The sequence below is a fragment of the Spermophilus citellus genome (assembly GCF_964194105.1).
Source record: "Spermophilus citellus genome assembly, chromosome: 6".
NCBI classification, from domain to species: domain Eukaryota; kingdom Metazoa; phylum Chordata; class Mammalia; order Rodentia; family Sciuridae; genus Spermophilus; species Spermophilus citellus.
The window spans coordinates 35,934,975-35,950,688 of NC_138187.1; the positions used below are offsets into that span (position 1 = coordinate 35,934,975).

The window sequence follows — 15,714 nt, forward strand, 5'->3', positions numbered from 1 at the left end:
AAAGGGGTCTTGGAGTCCGGAATTCTGGATCAGTCTGGCATGCATTGTCTGTGGGCCAGGTGTGGGCTAGTCCTGGTGTGGGCCAACACATCCCTGTTCTAGCTTCTGCAAGGCCTCATAGCCCCACGTAAGCCAGACACATGGCTGCAAATGTCTGTCCATCAAGGGACACTCCATGAGAGTGATCTGTTCAGAATATAGCCCACCTGATTATTCTACCTTAGATTAGATCAAGGAGAAAGACCGAACATGAGTTATGTATAAATCTCCTGCCGCCCATTGCTTTAGTTCTCTATGTGGCTGGGGTAGAGTGGGCAAAATAATTCATGCAGTGATAGCTAGGATAACTTTAAACCTGTTTCCCTTGAACCTTGTGTACTTTTCCTGATGTTTCCTACAGATTTCTGCTGGCCATTACTCACTTCTTCCTACTCATAGTTGGAATCTTCCAGCCAAATCTGATTAAAAGAGAATTGGGCTCTCATGTTGACAGGTGCCTCTATTTTTAATTGGTAGGACCAGGAGCTGTGGGACATCTGAGCTTCACGGAGATTCTAGACACATCTCTCAAGGTCAGCTGGCAGGAGCCTCTGGAGAAAAACGGCATCATTACAGGTACTTGTTCCTGGGTCCCACAAGAGGAAACAACAAGCGTGACCTACATAAAGAGGTGGTGATGGTCCCTGACAGAGAAGTGGAGAGTGGGCGCCCATCACGGCCCTCTCGGAATAATAGAAATGTCTGTCTAGCCATGTGGCAGTCACAGCCCCTGGGCCAGGGCCACTCAAAGGTGTGAGTCATTTTACTGTGTGGGCAGTTTGGGGATTTGTTCTCCTTATAGTCAAAAGCCTTAAAAGTCTCTTTGATTAAATAGGAATTGGTCATTTTATGAGATATTTGCTTAGTATTGTGGTAAGGTAAAGGTTGATATTCTGGCCAGAGGGTAGGGGACCTTTCCATCATTCGGCAAGTGTTCTTTGAAAACCTGCTGTCTGCAGCAGGTTCCCAACATGCAGCCAGTTAGGCAGTGACCATGATGCTTGCCTGCCAGGTCCTGGCTCTCACCCCACTGCCATGAGTGGCAAGGCCAGAAGAAAGCTGGGGTCACCTGAATCCAAATCCCCCCTTCCAGGCCATCCCCACTGCGAGAAACCTAAGAACGAGGAGATCGCCTTACCTGCCAGCCTGAGAGGGCTTCTGAGTTGTGCACAGGAGGCCTGGGCACACATGGTTGCCTCTCAGTGAGACTCCCCTCCTGTGGTGTGAGGTGCCTCTGGGAAGCAGCTCACCTTTTGTAGGACTTTCAGTGATTATTTTATCGAAGAGGTTTCTGAAAATTGTTCAGGTTAAAGCTCAATTTAAATCTCAGTTTGAAAAGAAAGAAATTTTGGTTTGATGAAACCAGCAGAGGCTTTAGCCTCGGATGAAGTTGGGAGGCCTCTCTTCCACTGTGGGCGCTGCAGCTGACCTCCCAGGCCCTGTGTCAACTGTGGGCCATGTCACCCCCCAGGGCTATTGAGGGCTAACTGAGGCAAGTTGTACTGAGGGGGTGGCCCACTAGCTGGCCCTGAGCTGCTTAGCTACCAGTGAGCAGCCCTTTTCTCTTCCAAAATATTTTTTTGGAATTTTAAGCAAGCCACTTCATATTCTTATTGCTTAGCCACACACACACTGGGTACATACATCAGCACTCACTAGGGACTTTGCCAATAGCATGGCATATCCCATCAAAGGCTTCTCCTAGGTATTTTGCAGTCGGGCCCTCAGGGTCCAGGTGGTCCCAGCTCTGAGTGAGTCATTTGTCAGCACACATGTCAGTCTGGAGCCTGAGCTGTTCACAACACGACAGTGGTCACATTCTCAGACCCAGGGAACTTTAGCTCCCTGCAGTTCCTGGAGCAAACACCTGCTGTCCACTGTGTCTGAAAACCTGCACAAGGAACCTGCAGCCTACAGATGAGCACAGGTGGCCTGTCACTGCCACCGGCTGTGATGCCTTTCCTCCTGCCACCAGCATCCTGGACGACAACAGTGACCACCCGGGGCACCCTGTTGCCCAGATACCTCAAAGCTACAGGAGGCACAGCCTCTACCACTGCAGAGGCACAGCCTGCACCCATCCACTTGATAGGAACATTGAGCTAGGGCAGTGACTCCCATGGTCACGTGACCTACAGTGGCCCAGCCAGCACCAGGACTGGCATCCATTCTCTCCTCTGCATCATCAAGTGTGGACCCAGAGGTGAACTGTGTCCCTGCCCCGTGGGGGAACCCTCTCTCCCCTGTCCACAGCCTCCTGCATGTCTCTCAAAGCCCTCGGCCAAGGACGTTCCTGGCAGGCCTGCTCAGTAGGGCCAGATGACATCAGGGCCTGTGTGCTGACAGCTTAACAGCCATTTAAAATGATGCACATCAAGAGCAGAGCACCCTCTTCCTCCCTCGCTGGCCACAGGTGCTCGCAGTGGGCTGTGTGCCCCTACTGGTGCTGTCCTGCTGCTTGAGCTGTGGGCTCATCTAACTGGGCTTCCTGGACTTTCCTGCTACTTTTTGACTTCCTCCTTCACAGTGTTGTTTCATCACATATCACAGAAATTCTGCTATGAGAGGATAGGGTGTACAGAGGAGGGCCACGCTCTCCTTGGGACGCTGAACTCCATCTGGCATGTGGTAGGAACAGGTGTCAGACATCCTGTGTGTCACCGCAGCAAAGGTCACTGCCCTGGGAGTTCACTGCAAAGAGTTCAGTACCCCAGTGGCCAGTCCAGGAACTGTCCCCACCCTAACTCCAGTCTCCTTCCAGCAGCAGAACCGGCGTCTGCCTGCCACTGCCCTTAGGTATGTGCTCCGTGAGCAACTGTGTCCACCGAACCCTTCACAGGGTGGCTGTGCTGATCACTCACAGGCCCTCGAGTTAATGCCACCTCAAACATTTTAATGAAGTGAACATATCCTCTGGCCTGCCTTCAAGAAGCCGATGTTTTGAAACCTACTCGGGGTGCCTCAGTCCAGGACTGGGAAGTAGCACTGTCCCAACTGGACTTCAAACCCCTGTCTATTGGGATGAGGTCTTCTTGGGCACAGGACTGCAGGCACTGAGTGTACAGACTAAGAAAGCCCTCCTGTCTCCTGGTGTGGAAGGAAGTCAACATGGTGGGGACAGGCAGGACACGATGGAGAGCAGGAGCCCACTGGTTAGCATTGCTTTGTGTCACAAAAGGATGGAAAATCACTCTGGGGAGTGGGGCGGGGTGTGCATGGCTTGGCAGGGCTGCGTGCAGGTCCAGACAGCTTCAGTCTGGCCTTGTATGTGCACCCCTCAGGGTAACCCTGGCACTGAACAAAGCCATGCTTGCCACCAGTTGAGAAGCAGGCTACCAAGGGAGAGAAACTGGCAATTCCTCTCTGCCCAGTTGGCATTTCAAGGCAGTCTGCCGTGTTCCAGAACTCTGGATGAGACTCCTGGGTAGACATCTTGTCTCAGAAGGGTGTCCCTGTCTCAGACATGGGCGTAGCCTGCCCTGTCCCTCTGATCTCAGTGCAGTCTCCATTCTCACTTTAAAGCCTGAGGGGGAATAGCAAGCGGAGTAGGTTGAGTTCCCCAAGTTGCATAGCCAAGTGTGGGTGCCAATACTTCCAATTTATGATCAGCTGTTCTTGCCAGCTAATAGGGCTTAATGAACTCATTTTCGTATTTTATTTAAACAAATACCTGTAGTTACAAGCATACGCCTATGGTTTATTGTGGAACTTCACCTTCAGAAGGCTGGGGCTCTTGCGAGTAGGAGTCTGCCAGCCTGCCTCTCACCACTGCCTGGGCTGCTGGTGATGGTGCTGCCACAGACTCTGTCCTTCTTCTCAGGGGGCCATGTTGTTCCCACCTCGCTGCACGTGGCCTGTGTTTCTGTTTCTGCCCACACTATAAAGCACACCCCATCCTCAGAAACTGCAATGGGTGCCCATGCTCTGTCTGAGCAGTACTGTAGAGGAGAAGGTTTCCAAGGGTGAGGTGGATGGCTGTGTCACTGGAAAATCGCCCCGTCACCTCTCTGTGACACCTACCCTCAGTGTGGCTCTCAGTGGCACCCCACATAGACTCTCCCATGGAACATTCCAGCAGCACCATGGAGGTCTCTGTGTACTGGAGATATTTTATCAAGTATAGCAAAAGAAAAGCTGTATTTGCAGGCCACCAAGGCCCCTAGAGCCCACGCGCCTCCCCAAGACCTGGCCCTCAGGGCAGCTGATGCTGAAGGCCTCGGCAGGGAGGAGCATGGGCCCCTCGCTGATGGCTTGGTCCTGTGCCCTGCACGCTGTATGGTCGGGGTCTGTTGGAAATCCTGCTTTATCAGCCCAGCCACATCAGGCCCCCCTGTGCCTTGGTCTTAATTTGGGGCCAGAATGAAAGGGAAACGCTGAGCAGGGGCAGCCAAGCACCCACCCGAGTAAATTGCCCATCGGACTCTTATTGTAAATTTCAGTGTCTTCCACTCCTCCCTCTGTACGCTCTGATTTATGAGGGCTGGGATGCAGACAGACAGTTTGTGATTGGATGCACTGCTCTCTTGTAGAGAATTTACTTCAGATCAACAGAAAATTATTTCTGAAGCTCCTCTGGTCATTAGTCTCAGTTAGGCAGCCTTTCGGAGCAGGTGGACGCAAGCTGGAGGCTCCGGCCCAGCTCCGGGCGCCCCTCCCCTCTCCTTTCATACAGGGGCACTAGAGCCAGATGAAACAGTCTCTGGCCAGAGCGGCTGGGTCCACCCAGCACGTCCCCAAAGCTGCACACAAGTTGGAGGGCATCCTCAGCTGCCACGTGCCCGCTGCCCTGTCCGTTGTGGGCTTGCTGAGTCCTGTGCTGCTGTGTCCTGTGCTGCTCTTCATTGTGAGGTCTGGGCTGGCCTTTCTCCCTGATGATGTTTTTCTAGGGCCTTGCTAAGCAGAGCAGGCTCCTTAGTTGTTCATTTGGTTTTTGTTTGTATCCATAACAATTTGAGCATACCATATTTTCAATTTTGATTCTAATAAATCCCAACAATGCTGTGCTTACTAAAGAGGCTGGGATGGCTGTGTCTCAGCTCCATGTTGACCTGATGAGCTCTTATTGTAAATTTCAGTGTCTTGGAAAATTCTGTGTTTTGGTAAATTCTGATGAATAACCATCTTTAAATAAGTCAAATTTCCTGACAGATAAGGTGGAAACATTCCACAAAGCCCCCCCTCCCCCTTTCTGTGCACTCAGCATAGACCCCAGGTGTCACATTGTTTAGACATTTATCAGGCATGACCCACCAAGGTCAGGTCATGTGTCTGACCTATGGAGACACATTCTTCAGACACTATGGAGAAGTTGGCATGGGTGGCAGGACATTGTCATGCTGAGGAGCAGCCTGGACCTAGAAGTGCCTCTTGGTCTAGCAAGTTCCTGAAGCTCCCTGTACCATTTCCCCTTTGTAAAATGAGGATGGCAGCTTTCCAGTGTCAAAGGTGTGCTATGTGGGTTACATGAGGAGTACTTAGGATGTTCCCAGGGACCTTGTGCACACTCTGTTTGATATTGTTAGTGTTCATTATCCTGAAGGTTTTTGTTTTGTTAATTGTATAATTATTTCCAAAATTTCAAATTAGCCAAAAGGAAAGAACTAATGAGGAGCCTAGTGATCTTAGTGCTGGTTTGTACAGATGAGCTGGCTGGGCAGCAGGTTAGGAGGGAGAGCCTGAGACCCAACCCTGGGGAGCTGGGAGGAGGCAGTGGCCAGGAGTCAGCAAGCCAGCACTGTGCAGAGGAAAAGGGGTCTGGTTCCAAGAGGTAGTGGGAACCTGCACAGAGGAAGGTTGCATAGGGGTCTACATGGCTGGAGCAAAGACCCACCCAGCCACTGACCAGTGTAATTCCAGGTGTTCTGGTGGCCCTGTGGCACTGTGGCCAGAACCCCTCTGGAACCTTTGTTCTTTTGCTGTTCCTGGATGAACCACTCAGCTTGAGAGTGTCTGGGCCTGCACACTGAGCTTTCCAGATTGCATGAGAACTACAGGGACAGTGAGCAGGGAGCTGGTTTTGACATTAGTCTTTTTTTGTTTTCTAAAATATTAAAGTCCCACGATGCTTTCCTCTAAATTCTTGTTCACCTACAAATGCAACTTTCCAGCTTTATTTATTACTTTCATCAGAAAGAGAAGCTGGGATGCATCCTGGTGCTTTAGCATCCCCGAGCTTATTGACTGAGGAGAAGGGGGAGCAAGTGCTTTCAGCAGTTTTCCTGTATCTTGGACCCAAGAGCTCTTTCCATCATGGTCTCCCTCTTTATTTAAAAGACATGTTAAGCGTTTTCTACCCCTCTGAGGAAGGTGACTCAGGCACTAGTCAGATCTCTTTTTCTCCAAGCCTCAAGTTGTGAGAGTTGGATAAATTGTGATCATGAGGCCCTGCAGGATGGAAGAGAGTATAGGGGGAAATTAAATTTTGCTAGGAAAACAGAATATCCAAAAAGGGAAGAAGGAAAGCTAGAAGCAAAACTCACACACTCGGGTAAAAAGGAACTTTTCCAGGGATAGCACTTTGCAAACTGGAAGAGTGGTCTGTCAATCATCTAAAAAAGGAACAGGTAGAAGGGATGAAACCAGATGCAACCCAAGAGCAAGCCATTGGCTTAGAGCACAATATCACGAAAACAGTAGCTTCTTAAAATGGAAATATTGGCAGAATGCACTACACATAACTAGACAAGAGGAGCTATGCAGAGCAAGCAGCTGATGATAATCATCCACCACTCTTTGTCTACACACCAGCTTCCTGAGGCTCACTGTGTTGGGGAATCACTGCCACTGCAGTGAAAGAAGGGGTATGGCAAACTTCTGTGGGGCACAGAGGCAGGAGCCCTGCTTCATTTCCATTTGGGCAGGGCCATGAATCCCATCGTGACCTTGGCAGATGTAGCTGAGCTTCCTCCTTGCCTCAGCTGTCCCAGATCTGCCAAGATAATGGCATGGCATCGGTCTCAGTCCTCAGGCTGGTGGGAGTCACAACTCAACTCCTGTTTGTCCTTTCAGGCTATCAGATTTCCTGGGAGGTGTATGGAAAGAACGACTCTCGGCTCACGCACACCCTCAATAGCACAACACACGAATATAAAATCAAAGGACTGTCCTCCCTCACCACCTACACCATTGACGTGGCAGCCTTGACTGCAGCAGGGGTGGGCCTGGCCACCTCATCCACCATCTCTTCTGGAGTGCCCCCAGGTCGGTAAGATCCCTGAGCACCCTTCCTGCTCTCATCTTTCCAATACAGATTCCTGACCCTCAAGGTCAATGGCATTTCCTTGCAGAACCCACTGAATGCCTTGAACAGGGTAGAGTGTCAGCCTCCTGCTGGACCACTCTGAGCAGGAGGGTAAGCAGGCATCGGCTGCCTTCAGCCTCGCTCTCCAGCTTATCTGATGGGGATTGTCCTTGTCTCTCCTGCGAGTGGAAATGTGTTAAGGGGGAAGGAGAGGTTGCCATTTAGAATAGGAAGCATAGAGCGATACTCACTTTACAAGAAGTACAAACTGAGGGTTTCAACGAGAAAAAGGAGCAGGAGACAGTGGGAAGAATGGGCCAGGGGCAGGGGACAGAAGGCAGGGGGCAGAGGGCAGGGGCCTGAGCTGGGGGTGTGCTTGGCAAGCTGCCCTCATCCAGCTGGTGCTCCAGTGCCACCAGACTCAGACCTGTCCTTTTGAAATTCAGGCTATCTTCCTAAATGTTCCACACACTCATTCCAGCTTTAGAAAATTGCTACCCATCTCTTTTTTCTCCAATTATAAAGTTTACATTTAAAATAAAGGTGTTTTTGCAGAGAATCAGAAATACATGTGAATGTGAGAAAATGTCATGGGGAGGTCAGAGCAATTCTTTAATTAAAGCTATAAGTCTCTTGCCATTTAAAAGATGTCAGCTTGCTGTATTTGAGAGAAACATGACTGCCTCATGTGTAAAGTCTAAAAGACCCACGGGAAGCCACACCTGTCCCCATACTTGCCTCACTTTCAGTTCAGGCTTCATGACTCAACTATTCTCCTGGGAGGGTGGCATTAGTGATTGGAAGAGAATACATGACACATAAAACAAAGACAGTGAAAGTCCTCCTGTGAACCACCGTTTGCTGTCCCATACCTCCCCCATGGTGCTACTCTGGTGCCACTTAGTCATAAGGTTCTCTGGTTCTCTGCCACAAGACACTCTGCCCTCCCTGGCCCTTGCTGGAGGAGCGCTCCCTTGGACTGAGCCACCCCCAGCAGGGAACACGGGGGCACGTCTTTCTGCCCATCCAGTCGTGGCCCTCACACTGCCTCTGTGCAAAATCCACAGGCCTGTCCTGCAGCAGAGTTGCCCCCAGGGTCTGATCTGCAATGACCCTGAGGTCATCAGTGCTCAGGCGAAGCTGCTGCAACTGAATGCCACTCAAGAACCGCTGCTCTGAGGCAGTTCAGCCTTGTTTTAAGTCTTTGACCTACAGAAAGATTCTTTTTCATATCTTCATTTATCTTACACAAGTAGTCAGTTCCCATAACACATATTTAAAGTGTTTTAAGCCAGTTCCCAAAGCACATATTTGAAATATCATTAGTACTCTCAGAACACTGGTGATGATGTGGCACTGTTTAATTTGTTATAAGGGTTGCACACACCGACGGAGGGCAGCATGGGAAGTACACCCGTGCATGAGTTACCAGGGTATTTTTGGGATGGCTTGGACACTGTCTATCCAGGGCAGGAGACTGGGCTCACTGACCTCCAGATGCCCTCTGCATCCAGCATTACTGTGTCCATGCCACACCTGAACCTGCAGTGGGGCGATCTGGGGGCAAATAGATCAGGCCTGTTAGTCAAGGGTGAAGGGAGTGGGGGCTGCTGTTCTGTGTTTGCAGGACAGGTCACCTACAGCTGGAGAGCCATCCTGCGGCATACCTGGGCACAGGAATCAGCTGTGGGCAGCATGCTGTGAGGACAGACCCTTCTGGGGAGCTGTGTTCTGTTTGCCCTTCTTGAGGTTCATTCATATCCATTAGTGACTGAGAGCCGAGGAATATAACGAAAAGAGTCTCTTGTCCTCCAGTTTAAACATTTTCTGCTTCAAATTCATTAAACTAGATGCAGAAGGACCCTTGAGATCCTAGAGACCCCGCGTGTGCCAATATTGAACTGATGACCAAGTGGTTTTATTGTCCCTGACAAGTGCCTTTAAATGCCCCAGCAATGCATGTTAGGAAGTCACTCCTTAGGAACACTGCAGGTAGAAAGCTGGCTTGAATTGAAGTCTTCTTTTTTTCATTTTATCCCATTATCTTTCTCTAGGGTATTGTGCATCACCTAACAAATAATACGAAATTATTATATAAATCATCAGATCTCTCATCTGAACACACAGTGTTGCACTCGTGAGCTGGAAAGGTTCTTTGGGGAGCATCCCACCCAAGGGTGTCTAGTCTGCGAGACAGCGTGAGCCATGGGGAGGCTCAGATGATGGCAGCCTCCTTCCGCGCACACCCACCTTCCACCTTGTCTCGTTGCCAGAGCAACAGAATACAGGCAAAGTGGAAAGAGTTCTGAACTGTCACCTGCATTTGGTTGTCTTGGAAACCAGACCCAAGAAGCCTAAGCCTAAGACCTGAACACCTGCCATGTCATGCTACCTAGAAGCCATCCTTGTCCCTGGCCTCCCTGACCCTCCTTCCCAGGGCATCATGGGAATGATGAAAAAAAGCTGGACACAACACTTAGTGGTTTTAGCAGATGGGAGGAATTACATTCATTCACCCTTTGCTCATTCAACAAATACTTATTAATTAACTACCATGTCTGTTCAGAAAGAAATGAGACATGTGCCTCCTAGGGCCACTTCAGGTAGCCTGGAGCCTGGTAGATGACAGGCTCGATTCTATCCTGGAGGAAGTTCTGCTACTTTTTACTTTCATCGTTTTGAAAAACAACTCTTTCTTGGTATAGAAACTGGCACAAAACTGACATGATACCTGCCTAAGTCTTGACAGAATTTAACCCCACCTCCCTCTCTCATTCATCTCTAGACCTTCCTGGGGCACCGTCCAACCTAGTCATTTCCAACATCAGCCCTCGCTCAGCTACTCTGCAGTTCCGGCCAGGCTACGATGGGAAGACATCCATCTCCAGATGGATTGTGGAGGGTCAGGTATGTGTCTCATAAAACCAGAAGCTGAAGTTTCCAGAAAGTATCATAGGGATCTGTCCTTGAGGGACGGTTGAATGATGCTTGCAGGACAACCCAATAGCAGCAGCAAGGACGTAGGGACAATTGATGTGATTGTGCTTAGAGGAGGAGAAGGAGAGGATAGAACCAACTCAGATGCTGGGGACAGGATGTGCCAAGACCAGGGAAGACAGGGTCCTACTTACTGGGTGATCAAAAGAATGAGAATAAGAGTTCAAATTCAAGTTGTTTCAAAATAGGTACCCCAAATTTGAAAACCCAGTTGACTGGTTTGTTTTTAAACTTCTGCATCACAATCAGCTACCAAATATACTGATGGGATTGACTGTTTAGCACAACTTGTATGTCAAAGAATATGCATTCATTCAATAGTATTTCTGGAGCATGTTCTATCTCCAAGCACTATTTTAGGCATGGAGGATTTAGCAATAAGCAAAAACTGATGAGGTTTCTGCTGTAACAGGGAAATGTTCTCTCTTGGGTGGAAGGACCTCTGGGTCTCAGGAAGGAACTCCCAGGTTGGGTTTGGAGGGCAGCAGGAGGCAGCACACAGAGGTGCGAAGTGAATGGTGAGAGTGGGCACAGATCACACGGGATCCCAGAGTGAGCCGTGGGAAAGACTCGGGTTCTGATGCCAAGGCACACAGCGGTACTGCAGGGCTGGGGTGTCTGTGAGAGGGCTGTACTTGGACAGGACCCACCAACAGGGGTGAATACCACAGTCTGCCACTTCTGTGTTCTAAAAAAAGCAGGAGAAAAAAGATAAAGAGCCAGATTACGAGAGCAGTAAAGTTTCCGAGCGGTGATTGTCTGCAGTGAAACCCTAGTAGCTTTAATGCCTGCACTGGCACTGGGTGATGGTAAGGCTGTCACTCCTGGAAACTGGCCATAAATCAGGACGGAGTCCATCCACATCTTAACAAGTTTCATCAAGCAGACGTTTCTGGAAACCTACTTAGGATCCTCAAAGTGTGAACCATGTACATGGGATCAATCCATAAATGATGCTGGAACATTTATTTACTTAGAAATGTAACAATATGTCCCTGCTTCACATCTAATCAAGAAAATCAATCCCCAGTGGATGAAAACCAAAATAATAGAAGTTAACTTTGGAAATCTTAGAAGAAAATGTAGAAGAACCTTGATATCTTTTCCTTTAATTACCAATTATCCCTGTTACTTTTAATGTTAAGATTTTTCTTTCCCTCTTTTTTTTTTTTTTTTTTTTTTTGCCTGCTATCTCTTTCCCTGAATTTTATTATGGAAGTATAGGGATTTAGGGTTTTATATATTCAGTATGTTGCAGGCGCCTGCTGTCATTATTCTTTTTTGAGCCCCAAATTCATCCATCTTTAGCCTGGGCAGTCTTTCTTGTCCTGAACCCCATTACTCGAAGCCACCTATTTTTGGTGACTACTTTGCTTTCTGAGGCCGCTCAGGCCCAGCTTGTACCTTCCTGCCCCAAGCTCAGGTGGAGCCATCCCTCCATCTGATAGGCCTTGGTTTCATTTAGTGTAGAGGGGTCTTAAAGGACCATAACCTGGCACCAGAGGGATGGGTGATTATTGCTATCAGTTGGTCATTGGTTCTAGACCTTTCCAGTGGACAGAAAGAGGAAATGATATTTTTAAAAATATGATGAATACATGGGCTGGGGTGTAGCTCAGTGGCAGAGAGCTTGCCTAGCATGTGAGGAGCACTGCGTTCGAGTCTCAGAACCACATGAAAAAAGTAAACAAATAAAATGAAGGAGTTGTGTCCATCTACAACTACAAAATTTTTTTAATGATGAATACATATCAATATTCTCATTCCAGTTTTTAAGATTATTATTCCTGAATTTATATATTAAATATCATTTTTCTTATGCTAAAATTGTGTTTTTTAGAAACCCATACATAAATACTTATTCTATGTGACTATTATATTAAGAGTTTCAAAATGGTGATTTCAGTAGTGTAACTATCAAATGCAATTTGAGTGTTTGTCTCTAAGATACATTTTACCATGCATATACAGTCAAAACATTGAATTCTAAAGTCATGCTGTGTAACTCTTTCTTTTTTTTGACTGTGTAACCACCAGCTTAATAGAGAATAAGTGAATTTGTTTCATGTATTTCATTTTTTTGCTTCAATTTTTAATGACCAATTTCTTTAAAAAATTATTTTGCTTAAAAGAACCAATAAAAAGGAAAAAATCAAATTATTTTCTTTAGGAATATTATTAGAAAAATTTTAAATTTATTTCGGAGCATGTAATTCATTCATGATCTCAAAATCAAAACTGTTTTTTAAAAAGTCACATTCAGAGAAATTTATGTTCACCTTAGTCCCCCCTTCACCCTGTTTCCTGTCTCTCCCATAGATAGCTACATGTTTTAGGTTTGGAATTAATCTCTTTTTCCCCCCAGCAACATAAGCAAATTTATATATTCATATCCCGCTTTCTTACATGGAAGGCAGCATCTTGAACTTCACACTCCTCGTGTGACAGCATCCTGAAGCTCACTGGTCATCCATGTAGATGGCTCCCTCGATACTTCCTGCACATGGACAGGTCTCCCCAGAGGGCATGCACTGGGGATTGTCTACTTAGCTAGCCCTTTAGTTGGGGGCACATTTGGAGTGGGTATTCATTTTATATCAGTGCCCTCACAAATTAACAAACACTTATTGCCTTATGCAACACAAATGTATCATAGTTTTATAGGTCAGAAGTTCAACACGGGTTTCATGGGCCAAACTCAAGGCATCCCCAGGGCAGGGTCTCTTCTAGAGGCTCTGGGGAGGAGTTCACTTTCAAACTCATGAAGATGTTGGCAGAGTGCCATTTTCCTGTAGTTGCAGGACTGAGATCCTATTTATGAGGATCTGTTAGCTAGGCCATCCAGCTGCCACAGGCCACCATATTCTGTGCCTCATGGTCCCTCCCCAATTTTCAGAGTCTGTTACAATAAGTTGAGTCTCAGAGTTTGATTCTCCCCTCCTTCAGCCTCGTCTCTGGCACTCTTCTTCTTTTAAGGACTCTTCTGCTTGCTTTGGATCTACTTGGACAATCTCCTGGTTTAAAGGCTCTTAACCTTAATTATGTCTTCAAAATCTTCCACCAGCTGAGAGAACATACTCACAGGTTCTAGGGAACAGGTATGGACATATTTGGGGCACATTATTTTGCCAGAAGATTGTTTTCAGCCTTTGTATAATTTTATATTTTTGCCACTGAATCTTTGGGGTAGATTCTCAGAATTGAGATTTCTGGATCAAACAGTGACTATACATGGAGATTCTCTAGACATTGCCAAATCCCACTTCTTCTTGTATAAGGTGGTAATATTTTGCATTCCCATGAGAAATATGTATATATATGTTTGCCATGCAAAAAAAGAATTGAAGTCGAACTTAAGAATCTTCTCTTGCTTGCTTTTGGATTTCTGAGTCAGATAAGAAGGTTTTCTTCACTTTCAGGTTATAAAGGAATTCACCACATTTTCTGCTGCCACTTTTATGACTTCATTTTTATGTAGAGAGCTCCATACATTTAGAATTTGTCCTTATATATGGAGTGAGGTATGAATCCGTTTGCAAATAGCTATGTAATTGTCCCATGGCCCTTTTATAAAATATCCACTTTTTTCCTCCTCCTGATTTGTAACATTAAATTCCATATACACTTGGATCTATTTCTGAACTTTTTATTCCATTCTATTAGTCTAGTTATTCATGCACTAATTCTACATTGTTTAATTATAGAGGTTTTAAAATGTTTTACTATCTTGTAAAATCTTCCCAGGGCCACACACACACACACACACACACACACACACACATCCACTGATTGGGATTTTTAGAATTTTCTCAGTTGCTCTTCTTGGTCCCTCATGATGCTGATCCTTTCTGTCCAGGAACATGATATGTCACCCCATTTGTCTAAATCTACTGTGTCAGCTCCTTTCTTCTTGTCACAACACTGGAGTCCTATTTCTAACTCCTCTGGGCTCTCAGAAGAGCAGGGAAATCAGGGTCAATGAGTATTTCTGAAAACTGCCATATAAAGAGAAGGGCCTGGGATCCTCCAGGACATTATTCTTGACTTGTTTGTGAGTCTGATTTTTCTTATCTGTGAAATGGGTCAGCAGGATATCTGTAAGATCATTGTGAGAATTAATTAATGTCTACATAGTTAACTACATTCTGCTCTGGCTGCTGGCATGCAGGAACACCAGCTCATCCAGTGCTCACTGTGCTTCTCTGGCTCCTGTTGTCCCATTCTACAGGCAGGACATAAAGCATGGAGTTTCCTGTCTGATCCCAGCTGGGCATTTTGCTGCTCAGCCTGGAGTGTGGTGCTACAAGCAAAAAACTTCGGGAATGTTCTTGTTAGTTCCCTTATAACCTTATGTAAAAAATTCACATGGATTGTTAGTAGTGACAGTTTGTTTCTTCCTCTGAAATCTTTACATCCTTTCTTTCTCTTTTTTATTTCTTTTTATTTATTTATTTTGCAACCCTTCTGGAAAGGCAATAACCTCTGTATCATATAAAATTGGAGCAATCATAGAAGGCAGAGTTTTTTTTTTAACTACTAACTTTATAGAAATTCTTTAAGGTATTAGCATCAAGTACGATATGTACAATATTCATGGAAAGTGTCTTTTGTTACAGCTAGCCTATACTGGGTTGAGATAATTCTTTTCTAGTCCTGCTTTGCTACAAGTGGATTTGGTATTTTGTTTTGTTTCTTGGAGTTTTAAAAATCATAAATAAGTTAAATTATATCAAATTACACTTTTCACTCATTGAGTCATTCATCATTTTTCTGCTTTCATCTGTGGGCAAGATGGTCACATTATTTTTCTAAGGTGTCCCCATCACAGTGTCCTGAGATGACACTGGATGTGATGTTTTTGTTGTTTGATTTTGTTTTAAGTTCAGATTTTTTATCCATGTCTGTAAGTGAACTTGGCTTTTTCTGCCTGTTGGGTTTGGCTTGGTTTTTAAGATTGTGGTTTATTTTCTCTCCAGTTTTCGTAAATGAATATCTGATTGCATTTGCACAGCTCAGCCGGCGAGGTGAGATGCAGGGGCATGGTTGACCTCGCTGGCACATGCCAAGGACTTTTGGGGGCCTCAGAGGCGCTCAGTGTTCCTCAGTCCTGTTTGCACATAAAACATCAGACCCCCCACATCAGTTTGTGAGAGGCTCAGGGGTGGGTTTGGGGCTATGTTCCATTTGTGTGGCTTCCCAGGTGATAGAGTAGATTGAACATCTACCCCTCTGTTGTGGGGCCCTGTGTGCCAGGTCCAAGGTGGGACACACATGCCCTGCCTTCTAGCCTCTCCCTGGTTCTTCCTCAGAGGGTTGAAGGGTTTAATTCTGCAGGGGACAATGATATGAGAGGCTCCATGCCTTCCCAGAGGACACCCTGCCCCTTCCCTAGGCCTGCTATGCTCTGAATGCCCAAGATAAGGACACTCCCTGGCCTG

General features: G+C 46.6%; 1 protein-coding gene across 2 annotated transcripts in view; it reads left to right on the forward strand.

The window, feature by feature from the left end:
* The window catches only part of SDK1 (sidekick cell adhesion molecule 1), a 901,672-nt gene that overhangs the window by 747,353 nt on the left and 138,605 nt on the right, over positions 1-15,714 (forward strand). For both annotated transcript variants that reach the window (XM_081298615.1, XM_081298616.1), the window contains exons 20-22: positions 517-615; positions 7,048-7,239; positions 10,065-10,186. In XM_081298615.1, coding sequence (XP_081154741.1) covers positions 517-615; positions 7,048-7,239; positions 10,065-10,186 — 413 coding nt within the window. The remainder of the gene's footprint in view (positions 1-516; positions 616-7,047; positions 7,240-10,064; positions 10,187-15,714) is intronic.